Source organism: Lepisma saccharinum, chromosome 4 (assembly GCF_977018435.1).
Source record: "Lepisma saccharinum chromosome 4, izLepSacc3.1, whole genome shotgun sequence".
Lineage (NCBI taxonomy): Eukaryota > Metazoa > Arthropoda > Insecta > Zygentoma > Lepismatidae > Lepisma > Lepisma saccharinum.
This window is the reverse complement of record NC_139232.1, coordinates 31,672,655-31,692,187: the sequence shown is the minus strand read 5'-3', so window position 1 is coordinate 31,692,187 and position 19,533 is coordinate 31,672,655. Positions and strand designations below refer to the sequence as shown.

At 36.1% G+C, this 19,533-nt stretch overlaps 1 protein-coding gene across 3 annotated transcripts in view; it reads left to right on the top strand.

The window, feature by feature from the left end:
* The window catches only part of LOC145987127 (fibronectin type III domain-containing protein 5), a 364,617-nt gene that overhangs the window by 226,380 nt on the left and 118,704 nt on the right, over positions 1-19,533 (top strand). For 2 of the 3 annotated variants that reach the window (XM_083121617.1, XM_083121620.1), the window contains exon 2: positions 4,875-5,066. The exons of the other annotated variant lie outside the window; for it this stretch is intronic. In XM_083121617.1, the coding sequence (XP_082977743.1) occupies positions 4,973-5,066 (94 nt within the window). In that variant the 5' untranslated portion in view covers positions 4,875-4,972. The remainder of the gene's footprint in view (positions 1-4,874; positions 5,067-19,533) is intronic. 3 annotated transcript variants of the gene reach the window in all.

Sequence of the window (19,533 nt, the reverse complement as noted above, 5' to 3'; positions counted from 1 at the left end):
ATATCTGGTACCTCAGTAAATACAGGCACAGGTATTTCCTCACAGTGTTCAACTGGTCGTCTGGCAGATGGGATGTCTGGGTATTGTAAGTGGTGTTTGTTCGTCTTATTGAAACCTTTTACATTGACAAGGCAGAAGTAACAGTCATCCAAATGGTTTGTAGGTTCTCTCCAAACCATTGGCACACCAAACTTCAGCTTAGCATTCTTTCCTTTAGACCATGATCGCAAAGTTTCAACACAGGTCTTGCACACTTTGTGGGCAGCCCAATTTTTGTCTTGGTCTCCCAGTCGTACATTAATGTAGGCAAGATACACCTTCTTGACAAAGGTATTGATGTTGTGCCTTTGATCCCTCAAAGTGAAGGTGCCACAGATGTAGCAGAAGATATCTGCGTCATTACGGCAAGTCCTTCTTCCGAATGTTGTAGCCATTGTTAGATCACGACATGCAGATAAAAAATATGACATAAATGTTGATGTCTACATAAAATCATATTATAAACACACTATCCTACAAATACAACGCCATCTTTTATCACTAAAGCACTCACTGACTCGCAACAACTTGTAATCATAAGTGACCACCGGTCAATTCCGGGTAAAATAAATGAAAATGGGATTTGCCAATAGCATACAAATGAGATGTGATAGAGCAAATATGAGATCAGATTTAGAATCAGCACACTGAAATTAGTCTAAAACAGTTGGAAAAGTCCATGCCAGAAAAAATATTTTTTGTTTTGTTGACCAGTGTAATACATAGAACTTAACTAGATTTGGACTTGGGACCTCTGGTGTGTAATGCTCTATTTCTCTTCTGGGGAGAATACCCTGTCTTTGCTCGACCTGTTATTTGTTTCCGTTACTTCCCCAGGCAAATAGTTAACATTACACTTAAAAACGAACAATACGGTTCAATCGAATTAAAATACATAGAATAACTATCATATACTTTACCATGGATATTCGGGAAAAACTCATTTCTTTTATCTCTTTACCCAAACGTTCAATTTAAAAATATATAAAAATACTATTTTATCTCGGTCATTAAAAGAATACAAAGAATTACATCAGAAATAACCCCACATAAGAAATGACATGCTCCTCTTTAATTATAACACTGTAATATATATATATAAGAGAGGTTCGTACGCTGGCCTAGACCAGCAGTACTAGTTCAAACATGTATCTAGCTTGTCACTAGCATACATGACATGTTCCTCTAATTCCCTCCCCATCGTGTTTATAATGAAAATTGCCTCGCAAAAATAGACTAAACTTGATTCTAATTACAACAACTACTCTTAATATGCGCTGTTCTTGAAATTATATAAAAACAAAACTGTTATGATTCTTTCTCCACCCTGTTACTGTCCCTTTAATCCCAGGTTTAATAAAAACCGGACACCTTGACATTGTTGAATCTACAAATTTAAACTAATAATTTTACCCAACAAGGTACTTGGCTTGTCAACATCGGATAGACATATGCTTGAAATTAAACGTGTCCCTTAATTCCCTCGAATACGACGTTTCTCTTAGAATAATACAAATGTCCACCGAAAACTAAGCGTTGGCTTGTCACCAAACGAATAAAAAAAAAATGCGTGTACTTGTCTATGTATTTCAATGAAAGCAAATGGTTGATCCGTGACCGCTAGCCATTTGACTAGCCCAGCCACTCTACCGGCACCGACACAACCTTCCAAAGGTCTCACCTCTCGCCCAAAAATCGTAAGAATGGCAACCCCTGTTACTCAATCGGTTCCCTTATATAGGCGATTCGAAAAATGCCAGTAAACTGGACATTTCCACCCCCTTCAGGTTTGAAAGGACAAGATTTTAAAACTAACCGCCTTCTACAAACTGGTTTTCACCGTCACGTAGACCACACCTACAGCAGATTACTTTGGAAGTGCATAAAAAGTACAGCTGTCACTAAAATAAATAACATTGAACATACATAAAAACTAATAATAAAAAGGATCTTGTAGTGATTCTATCATTATAGATTTCGTAGCGCGTTATACTTGTAATCGTCGGATTGACCATTACTGGTTTATGTGTTATTGTATTAATTAATTGCTGGCCAGCTAGAAGGTGTAGGGTTAAGTAATATGTTCCCATGTGTGTACCTTTATGTTATTATTGCATGTAAGTGTATGTGCTTTATGGATTGTGTTTTTACTGCATATTAGATTCCCATGTTTTTAGATTCCCAGTTGGGGGAGCTGTCTCATAAAAGAGCGTTGCAGTGGAAAATTCCAGTGCTACGGGGTCCACGTTCACGGACGTTTACTCCGACTTTAAAAAAGGCCAGTTGGGCTTTAGAAAAAAACAGTGTTTCCCCATCTTTTCGACTGCGAGGAACGTTTCCTCGAGTTTAATCCACTTTTTGTGGCTAGACTGATTATGAGAATGTATCATTTGGTGTAAGCCAACCTCTGTTGCTGACCCAAATTCCCCTTTAGAAAAGCTTTGAATATTTGGATATTTTCGTATCGAAAATTGATGCCCAAAAGAAAAGAGTAAAGGCGTAAGGAAACGCATTGTAATGAACGGAATATCATTTAAGCTGAGGGTTGGCCCGCACAGATAGTTATGCTAACTCTGCGGTAAGGGAAGTACCAATGGTGTAAACCATAGGTGCGCAATTTTGTTGATTTAAGAGTTTTGTTGATTTGGTCAATGCACACATGGAAACGCTATGTAAATTTGTATATAAAACAACGTATAATAAACCCATATATATAATTTTACAAGGAATGTTATGATTTGTTGAATTGAACTCCCTGAGCAATAGTACTGCTTTTTACCAGTTGTTTATTCACTTTCTGTACATGTGTAACGAACCTAGGGACTAAAAATATAAATGTTATGTGAACCGCCCCCCCCCCCCTTTGCGTAATTCCGGCGCAAATATAATCTACTCGCTTGGCACCCATTGTGAGGTGTGGAAGGAGAGATTTGAAAGGATAATACAAGGGTAGAAATCCAGAGGGCCGGATTCAAACCAGGGACTGGGAGGGCACCTTTCACATGCTATGTGTGTGGATGTTATATTATGTACACATGAAAAGTTATTGGTATTTTAAAATTTAAATTAAAATTTGAGTAAAGAATGCTTCTAATAAATTATAAGTAGAGATGTGAAATAATGGGACCCTTGCCAGAATAATGTACATTAAAGTACATATAATATTATCTTATATAAGATAATTGTTCTCCTAAAAGTGATTTTTCTAAATTTCCTCCAGTTTTTAAAGCATCATGGGAGTTTTTTTCATGTAGTTAAAGTGAAATTGCAAGCTCCTTTCTAAAAGAAAAAATTACGTAAAGCCACTGGCAAAATTGTTATTTTTTGGATTTTTTGTTAAATTGTAGTGTGTGTGTGAAAAGTATTCTGAATGGATATTATCAATATATAGAGATAATTGTTTTGACCACTTTCGAACTTATCGTTGCAGAACTTGGAAGCGAATTACCAAAAACACAAAATTAATATTGTGAGAATGAAGACTGTCAATGTACGAGTTTGAAGAGTTTTCTGAGTTTACTGTTGACTTTTCACATTTGCAGTGCGATGAGGTACATATCCAAAAAACATTTTTGCTCATATATCACGGAGGTAGCCTAAAATTTGGTTTGTTGTTACATAATTTTACTAATTTCAACTTTATAACACTTTAATAAATTTGAAAATTTGTAAGCTAGAAATATAGTTAAAATTGTTTGATTTTCGCACTAAACTGTAAAAAATAACACTGATTTGCTGTACAAAATAATAGATTTCGAGCCAGCTCGGTGACCAAGTGCCGTTAAGTGGTCAACTTTCGATCTCATCACGTTAGCTTCTGGGTTCTGACTCCGTCCTGCGCATTGGTGCTCCTTGTGACCGTCCGTCATTAATATTTTAACTATTCACCATCCATCCTCACTGTAGCAATTAACCAAAAATAGAAGAAAATTGATAATACATAACAAAATCACAAATTCAAATACAGTGTGTCCGGCTTAAAAGTACAATAAAATAAAATTTTATAAGTTTTAAGTTAATTAAGATATTTCCGTAGAATTTTCTTCTACCTGTAGAGTAACTCAAAAAAGTTTTTTACATACCTATTACACTTCGATATGTGCACCATTTGTTGCTCTACAGATGTCCAACCTGTTGTCAAGCTCCGCCCATGTGTTGTTCAGCATTACTGGAATCACATTTCGGATTGCAGCACAAATGCGATGTCGTAGATCAGGAAGGTCTGGTACACTTGTGACTTTGAAAAACCCCCAAAGAAAAAAATCAAGAGAAGTAATGTCCGGGGATCTAGGGGGCCAAGGAATATAAGGAGAACCTCTTCAGTTCAGTTCAGTTCGTGTACGCAAGCGCGCGCGAGCAATCCAACGAGTGCTGACGTTTTGCAAGGGCGGGAGAAAAAAACATTTTGACATTACCTTTCAAACTACGTAAGGCTTAAGGTGCTCTTGGTTAAATATTACACGTAATGATTTTTTCTTCTATTGTACTTTCAAGCCGGACACACTGTACAACATATATTTTGAGGGAAAAGTGAAACTAAATGTTCACGTTCCTAAATATAATATATTTTTATTAATAGTCTACTACTTTCAACTGTTTGCTAGTACTTGATTGATTTTAAATTAATAGCACTGTATGGAATACCTGATACCAGTAACATTGACACTTATATCTGTGAAAATGTTATTCGACGAGAGCTAGTTTATATTTTGTTTTGTTTATATTCAAAGCAAAACTTGAGCGAATTGACATGTGGTTATTTTTAAAAAAAAAAAAAAATGCGGTCGGCCTGTTGAAAATAAGTAAAGTCATTATGCTTGTCCTTTCTCTTTCAGCGTGTGGAAACGAAGAGTTCAGATGTCGTTGAACGAATATTTCCCATCTCTTGTTCGGATCTCGAACCAACTCAAAGGACGAGACGAATTAGCAACACATGCAACCTTTGCTGAACCTCAACACAGCTAATATTCGCCCGCCTGTCATGGTTATATTTGCGTTGCTAGTTCTGCACAGCGCTGCATTGGTCGGTGAGTACTACTGTATAAGAATTGTCGTAAAAATATATTCACGGCTGGTTTCTTTTGCGCTTCGTCATAATACTTTCATACAATAGAAGTCAGTATTTCATACACCATGATTGTTTGACAATTATTCTTCTTTGGTTATTCTATATTGTATAATCTAAGCGGCGCGTCAGGTCAACCTTGCAGCAACTTTTCGCACAATACGAGAACTGTGTGCTGGATATTCACATTCTAATGCTGGATTGATATAAAATATCTCCTAAGATTTGTGTTGTCACACTTTGGGGGTCACTAGTATAGCCACGTCACCAGAAGTCACACATGCAAAGAAAAGTCGGTATAAGAAAGGTTGTTGCCTCAGTCGAGATGTAGACGCCACAGCTTAACGTTCATTGAGTGTATTGACGGGTGCTGGACCCGACAAAGTTGTGTGTATGTAGTCACGGTCACACTACTTAGTATTGATACTGTTCTGATCATCTTGTGTCAAACAACTTGAGAATGTTAAGATGTTTACCTGGTTTTCTTGCACTGCGTTTTTAAAAACCAAATTTCTTTAAGAAGACTCGAGGGGAAAAATGATAACTGATTTGACAATCCCAATGTAGTTTCTTATCGCAGAAATTTCGAAACTTTCAGGAAATTGTATTTGGTCTGCAGTCCCATGTGGTGTTTTGAGTCCCATTCATATCTCGTCCTATACGTCTCGAATTTAGGAAAATAAAATACCAAGTCCGAAGATATTTTTATGAAGAAGCGGATAGAACAGGTAATCTGTTAATTTTGCTGAACCAAAAAGGGGTTTGGACCCTTTGAACCCCCCTTAAATACGCCCATGCATTTGCCATTCTCGTAGAATTTCGTAGCATCTTTTATTAATAGGGCTAGGATTTTTGTGATCTAAAAATCACCAAAAATATGTAAAATTAAATATGCTCTTATGACCAAAAATTTTACAAAATATGCACTATAATATGAAAAATATGCCCTTATAACTGTACTGTTTCAAACATCAATATCTAAATGCTTAGATGTGTTCACATACGTACTATCTTTAGTTCATTTTATGGGCCCTGAGTTGCAATGCACAACAAATACTTTCTCTAAATTTAAAAAAAAAAAATGAAAAAAAGAATTTGCTACACTCCAAAAAAAACCTCTGGAGTAAACATATGAGTAAGAACGAATCCACTTGAAAATGACTGTATATTTCTTGAAAATGTAAAAATTTGCTGAATATGACCGAAAATCCATCAAAATATGCTATGTCACGCAAGAATGGCCAAATATGCCAAAATATATTCTTAAAAAGCTCTTTAATACATTAATGGCATTAATTGTGGACACTTTTAGTAAAATGTTATTTTTTTAAAAAATCTCGAATATAAAAACTATATTCTGTATAGAAATATTAGACAAGTTTAAATGGCATTGTTCAGTAACTTCAATAATTGCATCTGATCGCAGCATTGTAGTCTGATTACTATTGTTATTTTTATTTTCAACCAACAGAACGCTTGTGTGCGATTGTTGTATAGTAGGTCAACTTTGAGCATTGCTGTTGTACTTACATCGTTCAGAAACTTCAAGAATTGCATCTTACTGCAGCATTGTTGTCTGATTATTGGTATTTTCTGTACTGTACTGTGGGTCAAGTGTGAGCTTCATTGTTTACAGCAGTTGGCAGCTGACTTTTGTGAAGTGGACATCTTTTAGGTGCTGTACATACGTACGGTACGTAGAGCGGGTTGAAAAGTGATACTGAAACTTCAAATAATGGCTCCTAACACAATAATAACACTCCTTTTTAATTATTTTTACAATGTTATTTTTGAAAATGATTTTTCAGAAAATGTTTTTGAACATATCATTTTACAAACATTTATATAAAAATTGTCCATGCATTATATTCGACAAAATGTCATGTACAGCGGAAGGTATACATTTGAGCGGTGTGATACTTCGCGCCGTCCTGCTGAAAGATGCCCCACTGAACTTCACCCCAAAAACAAATCACGAATATTGGTAGCAGTTTTATTTCTAAGACCTGTTCTTGATATTTTTTGGCATTATGTTCCCCTCTAACACTGCTAGGCTCCCGACACCATGCCTTGCCATGCTTCCACACACCATTACTTTCACAGGATGCTTCATAGTGGCGGTACTGCACTCAGGTAGCATGTCTTCAACTGTTCGGCGACCCACAAACCTTATGCCATCAATTCCAAATATGCTGATCTTGCTTTCATCGCTCCAAATGACTTTACCCCAATCTTCTTGTGTCCACTCCCTGTTTGCTAACGTCCACTCCACACGCTTATTTCTCTGCTTTTGGTTGAGATAAGGCTTCTTTCTTGCGATCCTCGCTCGTAAACCATTTCCGCAAATTTTTGTCTGACTGTTCGGTCAGAAACTTCTACCCCGGAAGTTCTCAAGATGGCATTAACATATTTTGCCGTACGCCGGCGATCTTATAGAGATAGGCGGCAGATTCTATGACAGTCTTGAGAAGTTAGTTTCGGTTTCCTGCCACTTCTTGGAACAGTTTTTGTGCTTCAAGTTGCTTCATACCGCTTGCAAAATTTTCTAACGTCTGACTTTGTAGCGACATCAGCCAACCTTTTCGCTATTTCTTCATAAAAATAACCTTCATCAGGAAGTGTTACTGCCTTACTCCTTTTACTTGGTAAACAATCAGAACGTTTTATTGTGTTAGGAGCCATTATTTGCAATTTCAGTATGGCATTTCAACCCGCTCTACGTACCGTACGTATGTGCAGCACCTAAAAGATGTTCACTTCACAAAAGTCAGCTGCCAACTGCTGTAAACAATGAAGCTCACACTTGACCCACAGTACAGTACAGAAAATACCAATAATAAGACAACAATTCTGCAGTAAGATCCAATTCTTGAAGTTACTGAACGATGTAATTTAAACTTGTTTAATATTTCTAAAAAGACTAACTAACTCTCTAGCCTTCTTAAACCCGAAGGTTCATGGCTGCAGCAACACAGGCCTTCCATCTGTCCCTATCCTCAGCAACATCTATATACTCTTTTCCATACCTACCAATTTCCTTTAGGTCCATCTCAACGTTGTCCCTCCATCTTCATCTTGGCCTTCCTACAGGTCTCTTACCATCAGGTTTCCCAACAAGAATCCTGTAAACTCCTCTTTCCTCTCCCATTCGTGCCACATGGCCTGCCCACCTAAGTCTTCTTGATTTAATCATTATAATAATATCTGGACATGAATACAAATTATGTACTTCTAAATTATGTAGCCCTCTCCACTCACCTATCTCCTCATCCCTTTCAGGTCCAAATATTTTCATAAGGATCTTATTTTCAAATACTCTCAATTTATTTTCCTCTTTCAATGTAAAGGACCAAGTTTCACACCCATATAATACTACAGGCAAAATTACTGTTTGTATATTTTAACTTTTAGTTTCTTAGATATTAAACGAGAAGACAATAGTTTATGAAGAGAGAAGTAACATGCATTTCCTGAATTAAGCCTACTTTTTATTTTCTCTCTAATATAATTTTCACTTTCTAATATCACTCCAAAGTATTTGAATTTGGAAACTAGTTCAAATGAGTTGTTATCAATAATTAGATTTTGATTATTACCTAACACTTGGTTTCGGCCTGTAAGTATATATTTAGTTTTCTCTTGATTAACTTCCAAACCTATCTCTTTAGCATGTTTGAAAAATATTTTAGCATTATTCTTAATTGTATTTATATCATCCCCTAATAAGTCTACATCACCTGCATATACTAACAACTGAGTCACACCATTTAATTTTAGTCCTTCGTTAGTTTCTTTTACCTTCCTAACAGCATATTCTAAGGCAAAATTAAAGAGCAATGGAGATAATGCATCTCCTTGTTTTAACCCATCATGAATTGTAAATTTGTCAGACACATTAATACCCACACGAATTTTACTTTCTGTTTCACTGGTGCATATTTTTATCATACTAACAAGCTTCTTAGGTATTACAAACTCTACTAATATATTATATAATTTATCTCTTTTGACCGAATCATATGCTTTTTTGAAAATCAATGAATAGCATGGACATTTTGATTATATTCCCACTTTTTTTAAGTGTCTGTCTAATGTGAAAAATTTGATCTGTATTTGATCTCTTACGTTTAAATCCACATTGATAATCACCTATAATTTCATTAGCATATGGGGTTAGTCTTGTTAAAAGAATGTTAGTTAATATTTTATGTGTTGTTGAGAGTAGAGAAATTCCACGGTAATTATTGCAGTTCATTTTATCACCTTTTCTAACACAGGAACAATTATGGATTATTTCCACTGTTGAGGGATTTCTTCTTTATTCCATATTAAACAATTTGATTTATGAATTTGACATATTAATGAATTTCCACCATATTTAATTAACTCAGCTGGTATTAAATCTATGCCAGATGCTTTGTTATACTTTAGCCTTTTAATAGCATCTTTAACTTCAGTCAAGTTAGGTTCTGGAACTAAAGGTTCTGCTGTGTGCACTTCATTTACTTCTGATTTATCTCCTACATGAACATTTAAGAGGTCATTAAAGTAGTTCTTCCATTTATTTAAAATATTGCTTGGATCAGCCAAAAAATCACCGTTTTTATCTTTTATCAAGTTTACTTTAGGTTGCCACCCCTTTCTAAATTCATTTACACCTTTATATAAATCTCTAATATTTTTGTTCTTGCTGTTTGTTTCAATTTCGTTAATTTTGCTTTTCAAGTAATCTCCTTTTTTTACTTCTAAACGTGCGGTTAACTTCTCGCTTTATACTATTATAATTGCTTAGATTTGTATCATCAGAGTTATTTAACCACCTAAGTCTAGCCTGATTTCTTATTTCTATTAGATTATGACATTCGCTATCAAACCATGGCTTACTTTTTCTTGGTTTATGGTATCCTATACTTTTTTAGCTGCTGATTCTATTGCATTACGTATGTGCTCCCAATTCTTATTTACGTCTGTTTCATTTATATTTTCATCATTTAAATGCTGCAAAACATCAAAACACAAACACTCCCAAATGTAATTCTTACTCTCGTTCTCTCTTTCATACAAACAGTTTCCCTTCTGTAGTCACATATTTTAGTAAAAAGTGCAAATTTAGCAGGCGACACGAATTAAAATGCGCTGTGTAGGCAGCTGGTCCTCAGGGAAATATTTGGAAGGACTTACTTATTCTTGATCCCTTTCCTGCTCCATGGAAGCTACATTGTCCGCATTGCCGCTTGAATCCACCGCAGTCGAGAACTTCTTTCATTATTTATAATAAATTGATTCGGTTCGTATGGATTACACAGTAACACTGTTTCACGCACAAAGTTTCTGAAGGGAAGGAGGTTAATGTTAAAAAATGTCGTTAAGTGGGATGTATTGACTATAATTGCGTCGGGTATAATCGTTTTAAGGCAGGGACGGCGCCCACTTTTGTTGTTAGTAGCAGCCAATAGGCTTAGGAGGCTCTATGAAAGATGCAAAATTATGAGGGGTATGATCAAGATTTGAGCAAGATTTAGGGGGACTGCAGTCTAGGTCTTCACTAGGGAAAATTGCTTTGAAAAGTGCAACATGATAAATCAGATACTTGGAACGTGGTAAAAATATTCTTTTAAATCTATAACTAATCATCTGACATAACATGGCGTGAAACTGTGCATAGACTGGGGGAGCTGTTGTTGTTGTCAACCCCAGACCTCCAAAAATTTCATATTCGTTCTAAGTAATGACAATTAACAATAATCATTACCAAATTTTGATATAACAGCCCTTTATGTATGAATGAAAGCTTCAAAATAATTGAGTTCATAATTAGCGACTAACCATATTTAGAAATCATATTTCCATTGATAAATTTTACTACCAGTTATGCAATTATGTGATTTTTCTTTTGATTAACTTATATAGAATTTAAAAGAGGGAAGGAGTTGAAATAAAGGTTGAGTCGAGGGCACCAGAGAAGTAGCGTAACAAACATGATCTGAACCCCCCCCCCCCCGGCAACTTTCAGTTGTGCGCCCCTACTCGTTAAAAAAAGCTTTTCTTTCTACAGCCTACATTCATATTAGATATATACAAATATGAAAATACATACATGTGATTTGAATCAATGTTAAAACCGGTACGAAAGGTTAATACAACAGAATCTGTAAAAGAAATTATACAGGTGTCATTTTAATGGTTCCCACGGACCATAGAAACTTATATAGAGTACATCAAAACAGACATGTTTCAGTAACATTCTTATCGTTGGTACATCATTTCGGTGCTACAGTTGTTCAAAAAGTCCGGTTTCCCGCATGCATGCTGGCAACTCAACATCACATCATTTCTTTGCAGTGAAACAGTGCACGGCAATGTTACAAGGAACACAATTTTTCTGAAAAACGACAAAACTCCCAACCACATTATAGCGAGGAACGCGTCAAGTAGACCAACGGGAAGTGAACCAACGATACGAAAAATGGTAGTAAATCAAGGTATTGAAAAGAAAGTGGTAATATCGGATTTTGTCTTTTAGCCTACATGTCAAATTATTTGAAAATCTCGTTTCAAGGTCGAAAATCAACGTTGCCAGAGCATTTTCTTGCCTGTCGTCTTCCCATTCGATGACTTGAACTATCCAGGTAATGGAGGTTTTCTTCTAATCTGGTAATACAGTTTCTACTTTTCTAGTGATTAACATTTTCTGTTTGCAGTAGGGGCGTCAAAATATAATATGTTTGGTTGAAAATGTATTTTAACGCCGAAACGAAAACTTTTGTGAATTTGCGGTCTGTCTTAATTTATCATTCTTATTGCGCCCCCGAAGCCCGTGCGCTCCCCCGCACCGCTGGATTTGCAGGGGGCTATTTACGCCACTGCACCAGAGGCCTATAATCAAACATGATTAGAAGAGTTTAGACGTTAGAAGCATCAGAGACGAAGATGTTAACAGAATCCGTAGATACAGCTGAAGTAAAGAAACAACGTTCTGTTAGTACAGTAAATTATCCATACCTGGATATTCAAAAAAGTGAAACAAAACTTAATTTAATATGTTGTACTACTTGAGTTGTATTCGTCACATAAAGTGCCAAACAACCCCCTTGCGGGTTTCGGAGAAATAACGTCATCAATATGGCCGCCGTCAGAATTTGTAGTATAATATTTAAACGCGTATAACTTCTCACAGAATAATGATATAATAGAATCTTCGTTTTTTGCACCAAATTAAATGAAATAAATTGGACAATTTACAGAATAAAGTATTAATACATACATATAATTATGTACAGAAATATTTCGTTATATCCACCATTTTGATGACTTCATTACCGACAAATGAGAGGTTTAAAACTTGGGGTCCGGGGCATTTTACATTCTGGTCTGAATGTACTATGCCCTCCCCAAAGGGCATATTCTCCGCCAAATATGAAATAATCCACCCCGCCCCCACCTATCCATACGTTTCAACCGCACTACAGTAAGGCTGTATATCAGCTAGCAAACAACCACTCCATTAAATCAAATAACTCCCTCTTGGTTAATGGTAGAGAAAAGAACCAGGTACCTTTGTAAAGTCCATTAAACGCTCTACAATTATAAAGTCAAAATGTTTAACGATACATTATAATTATTAAGTAATTTACGCTAAAACTTTAAAAGAGGTAATGAAAAATTTAATTTTCTCCAGTTTGTGTTAATATATTTCATAAAACGTGTCACGTACAAATAATATACGAGTACTTTATTCTGTAAATTTTCCAATTTATTTCATAATTTTTTGCAAAAACAAAGGTTCTATCATTATTGTGTGAGAAGTTATACGCGTTAAAGATTGCACTACAAATTCTGACGGCGGCCATATTGATGACGTCATTTCTCCGAAACCCGCAACAGGATTCTTTGGGACCTTTTGTGACGAATATAATTCAAGTAGTACTACATATTCCAGTAAATTAAATTCATTTTATTTGAATGTCCAGGTTGAACTCTAATTTGATTGGACAACATCACAAAATAACAAAATATCCAGAAAACGTTGTGTTTCCTTGATTTCATTGTCTGGGTTAAAGTGGGTTCCGAACTATTGTGCATTATACTTTCACTCGTGGAGATCGAACCCAGCGCCTCCGTTCCAAGCGAAGATGTCAGAGAAAAGAAGTAAACCAAATTTTTGTTCATTATTGCATTGTGAGGCGACAGCGTTATGCACTGTGCGAATTGATCTTTCTGCTTTGGGGGATGCCCTCTCAATTGCGTATCTGAGATCTCATTTTGGGGGATTTAGGTTTTTTGTATGCAAATTTGTAATGTTACCAGCCAATAAACTGAACTATTGCCTTACAGTTCAAAAAACCTTAGAACATTGGTTCTAACCTGCGTCATTAAATATTATGATAACATTAACAAATAGTTTAGAAACAGTATATTTACATTCTAAGAAAGGAAAGGGAGCATAAGAGATACAAATAAAAATGAATTAGTGTGCAAAATTGTATAAAAATAGTACCAAAAAAGTGTCTACATTATTTATGTTCTACTTTAAAAAACTGACACTGCAAGTAAATGGAATTGTTAATTTAACATTTTACCGTTTGTTTAATTACGGTCATCTATGTCTCTCAGTGTGTGTTCGGTGCCCCATTCTCAATAAATGTGTCAAAGGTATAAGATATGACAATTCTGCAGGCAAGAAATACATCCCCTTCACAGTCATGAATAAGTTACCCAATGCGTCATAACGGGTACAGAGTCAGACAGAATGGTACACAGACGAGTTGCATTTGACAATGACCAACACAGTGTTGCAACATTCTCGTCTGACAGGACCACCTGCAGAGGTAGTTTCGTCCTTTCGTAGCTTTGATATTTGAATCTTTGTCATGCAATGTCCGGACCACTCGACTCAAGAAGACCGTAGCAGCAAGTTGAGGGAGGGGGAGAGCCTGGCTCATCGTGTTTTATTCAGACGCTCATGAAGAAATGACCTCCTCAACACAATCAATATTTCAATCTTATCGACTATTGGTGCCAGAAGTGTTTGAGTTGTAACGCAGCGAGTAGGATTCTCACGGATAAGTAGAGGAGACCTTCCAGCAGGTCGATTCTATTGTTGTGAAATCGAACAATTCAAAAGCAACAATGCAATAATGATAACTGAATAGCTTTCCCACAAACCGTCCTTGACCGTGATCATTAGAGACCGGATGTTAGGCAAAATGCCTATTCTTTCCTGTTAGAGATATGATGAAAACTAATGTTGCGAAGGCCAGGGGGGAGGGATTAGCTTCATTTAAAGGCAATTTAATTTTGCCTATTTTGCCTATTTCATACGATATTGCCTAAATTATTTCATAAATGCCAGATATTGCCTATTTTAGGCATTTTCTTTAAAATTGGGACATGACTGAACTCGGTGCATACAATTTCCTGTTCCCAGGATTAGTTTCCGATGCTTCCAAGAAATTTAAAAATAACAATTAGCGAGTTATTGCAGCTAATAAGGACTTGGACAAATTAAGGGCAATTCAACAAGTTCTGAAAGGTGAAAATATACAAACTGAGTTAGATCCACACGTTCTCGCGTGCTTTAAGTATGGAAAATTTTGGGCTGACGTGACTCCTGTTTTCAGTGATTTATTAAGTACAATATTGGACTCCTGTCTCTAATGATGAGCTCCTGGGTTTTTTTAAGCTACTATAAAGAATGTACAGGTATGTTTCTATATTTAAACACCTATTTCTTTTTGTATGTCTATCTTCATTATTTTGAGTTAAATTTCATTGCCTTTTTATTGCCTATTTGTATTTTAATGCCTATTTTACTGCCTATTTTGAAAATTATAAGTGCTTATTTGCCTGCCTATTTTATATGTTTTTAGTGCCTAAACATCCGGTCTCTAGTGATCATAAACATTAGGGACGGCGAATGATGTCTCTTGTTATTAATTGATTTGATTTGATTTTTGTTAGCGTTCCTTTTCCGCCACTTTTGGCTAATATCGACGAAGATGATAAGATTAAATTATTGAAGGGACACTCACAAAGAACACCCATTCCCAGGCCGAGATCCGAACCCGGGATCCCTGGCTCGCAGCGCACTGTGCTAACAACTCCGCCGCGGAGATCAGCTTCTTATTAATTGTGACTTACCTCCAACAAAAGAAGACACAATTATTGTGGATTTACAATAGCAATGCATAACAGCGAATTTTTCTGACTTTCTACGAACTCTACCGTCACAAAGGCGTTAGTGTAATTGATTCTGTTTGTATCAAAGTTTCCGGGTTCGATACCCAGTGGAGGCACATAATAGTTTGGACCAAACTTTAAACTGTACCTAGGTCCAGTCCCCATTGGTTAATCTGTGTATAAAGTAAACTTAAAACAAAAACTCAAACTGTTTGCACCAAAGGAAAAATCTCTATTGTGTAATTTGCAGTGCTCTCAAAACATGTAACAAATTTTGGAGTCACTGGTGTTGCAGCCTATACTTTTAAGTTTCGATTCCTTTTATTGGAAGTTTTATATATGTATATTGGCTTATGTGACACAATCAAATTCTGTGAAACATAAAATAACTTACACTAGCTGAACTGTACTCCGTTAACTTATTATTGAAGAAATTCCACACTTACATAAGAGCTCTCGCATAGCCGAAAGGGTAGCATCAACATCATCATCATCATCATCCTTAGCCGTTTCCTGCCTCTGGCTGGGTCGGCATAGAAGTGAAGCCTCTCAATTCTCAGTAGGAGCACACAACAGCACTGAGCGGACCAGACTTCATTATGCCGCTTGCATAACCTTGACCCTCGAAACGATGCTGCGTCACGGAGTTTAGTTTCTTGCTTTCACAGAAGTTTAATCAATTTGAAGACAGGTATCAAATTGTTAATCATAGCTGTAATCAGACAAAGATTCATGTATTATATCATCATCTGCTTTTCATAGTAAATTTAACACTAGAGACAAGAAAACCTACACAAATAAAAAAAATAAGAGCATTTACAGTTACTTCCATATTTTTATACCTTCTATGCGTATACAATACACATTGTTTTGGATTTTCCCAAATTTTAAAAAATATACAAATACCGTACTCTCTATTTGGCTATTAAAGTCCCTTTATGTCCTATAAAAGTGTAAAATATAAATGTAATTATGTCGTAAAATTGAAAAATATGCCAGAAAAAAATTAAAATATGTTTGAAAAATGCAGAAATATTCCTAGTAAAGCCAAAAATATGCACAACAGTACTTTTGAATTTCTCATTATGTGGGAAGTCAGTATCTTCCAGGGGGTATGGGGTATTAACTGAAGTCAGAATTCCTTTAACCGAATAATGTAAAGGGGAAATACTGAAACTATTGTGAGGTTCACTGCAATTATCCTGTTTCATTTACTGTTGTTCAGATTTACACCTTTTTGAAAAGTAAAGCATAATTGGTAGCTCGCTACAGCTCTGGTAAATCTAGGCAATGAATACACAAACAAAAGTTTTCTAAGGCAGATCTTAACTCTATAGAATCTGAAAAGCAGCCTTCAAAATATTTGTCAGAACATGTTACACTCAATATATTTCTGTTCCACAATGCACGTATCATCTTGTTGATTGAATTATTGGTGTTTTAAAGTCCACTTTATGCACAGTAAGGCTAATCGGGACTGGACCTACAGTATAAAGTGGAATCCGAACCACTATGTGCCTCCTTCCCCCGGGTATCGAACCCAGGACCCCTTGATTACAAGGCGACGACGCTACCACTGCTCCATCAGGGAAGGTGCATATCCAGGGGCGGCGCCGGGGGGCGCGAGGGGGTGCTTGCGAACACCTTAATTTTCTTCCGCACCCCCTTCAGCACTCCTACATTCAACTAAAAACACTAACCCTTAGAGTGTCATATTATGTCATGTCAAATTGAGCGCCGAATGTTAAGTACTGAAGTAAGACCGTTATTATTGCAACAGGCAAGCACTGAAAGAGATGCCGATACACATACTTTTTCTGTACTGGCGGCAGCCTCTATAAAGATCAGCGGCCGTTTTTAATTTCATCAGCATTGTTTTTATGAATATTTCTTCGTTTGTTTCTTCAAGTGGTCTGTTTGGTTTTCGATAATTGCCTATAGCTTAATGTGAGTTGTTTATTTTCCTCCTGCTTGTTCTTACTCGCACTGAAGCAAATATTTCAGCTGCTTTTAAAGGTAAGGTATCGGGAAATTGTAGTTAATGCGAGATGTAGAAAAAAAAAGCCCAACGCATATATTTCTGCCGTGCGATGCGCGACACAACTCAAGATGCAGTGTTGCTAATGGAGCAGATAGAAAAATCGCTGCAGTGCGCCGATGCACAGCTGTTACGTACAACAAGAAAATGAGAGAATTCAGGTCTATCTAACGTTGAGTTTTAAACGTCATGCATTATACCAGGACTAGGATTAATATGTACTAACAAGTGGCTTTGTATGTAGCTACATACATATAAACTAAAAATTCGCAAAATATGGACTAACACATACGTAAAATTACCAAAAATGCTGCAAAGAAGACTTCTTCATAGTGATTCCTTATTTGAGTTATTTCAAACACTTTATTATTTTCCATTGCATTAATGCACTGGTGGCGTTCTAACTGTTCACTCCCAAAACCCGTCTACACTGGTACGGAACTGCAACGACAGAAAATACACGACCGATACTACCACTGCTTTGAGAACTAATAACATGCGAACTTGTTAAACCGCGACAATTGGACCACAACACTCCTTCTCAAGCAGTATTATTGCCTCTCTGTGATCGGCGACACTCGGTTACCTTTGTTGTACATTTACAAACGATGCCGGCTCCCACAACAATAACAATAACAACATAAAATACAATAAACATTAAACAAAAGATATATATTACAAACAAGGTGCAATATTACATATAATAACACGGAAATTACGCTTTCTTTGCTCAAAATAAATATATTAGTGACATATTTTAAAGTTGTGACGTCACATAAAAATATGGATCATATCAACCCAAACCTGTGCGCATCCCGTAGTCCGAGATTTTCAATCTGTGAGAATTTGCGGGGCACTAGCGTATAAGACATCAGATATTTTCAGGCACGATGTCTTTATACTAACTTACTCTTCGTTACTGTTCGTCCAATAACAAAGAATAATTATTTCCTAAAACCTCCGTTGATTCAGTACTTTCACATCCCCAAATATATGCTGAACCATTTCCACTTAGCTTCTCTCGAATCAGCGGCAAAATCTCACCAAAATTCTATTGTGATGTAGTACCAAAAAAGAAACTTTTGTTCACTAAATTCTTAATTACTTACTAGGACTCGAGAATTCTTAAATAAAAATATTATTTCATTTATTAACATTATTTTTTTACTAACTTCGTTAATATTAAAATATCACATCACTTCCTATTCCACCATTACCTTCTCCGACTACTACTATGATTAAATTCCATCTGAATTGGAAGAAATATAAAGGAAGAACATAAACAGATGTGAACGGAACTCGATTTACTCGCACTTATTATATGCTTTGATAGCATGACTCTAACTGCAGGATAGATGCATCTGTGCTTCAAGATAATTCGTTTCATAAAGTTTTAAGCCCACCTTAATGATTTGCGAACTTTATTTCCGACATTAAAGCAAACTAATACCTCCGTGTTTATGGGACTTATTAAGTCTTGTGAGCGAGTCATTCTAGCGCGATTAAAGCATTGATTTATAATCCACATAAAGCTTTTGGAAGCTGTGACGGCAATAATTGGAGAAGATAGAGGAGATTATGGAAACAAAGGGAGTTTCCTCTTCCATATTTGATTAGGAAATGTGTATGGAACATAATCAAGGTCCGTAAAGGATCCTACTTAAATTGAACGTGGATCAAGAATATGGCTAATTCAGTACTGATGAATTGAAATTGATATCGGACGAGAAACGGGGTCTCTTTGTTCTCTACATGGCAAAGTGAAGGATTGAATTATTGAAAAGGTCACAGGAAATTTGTACGTACTCTAGTCATATGTCATCATAGGCGTAGCTTGGCGGGGGCAAGGTATAAAATTTACCAGTTAAGGATACTTTTGTTAATATCCTGAGACCTGAGGAGCTAAGTAATAAATAATATTTGTGATTTTGCAAATGTAACAGTTATTTAGCAAATAATCTTGAGCACTATTTTCTTGGGATGAAAAACCTTTTGACTCTGCTCCCCACCCAAAAGGTTAAGCCTCAAATTACGCTCATGTACGTCATTACCTATCCGCTAGATAATATTTGGGATTCCTTATCTCACTGAATGTTCAAAGTTGTCTGTTATCCTCTAGTTTTCCATTTTGCTTACTGCACGTCGCTTTTCTATTGTCTAGGTTAGTGATTCTCAAACTTTTTTTCTAATTGTACCCTTTAGTCGTAACTAA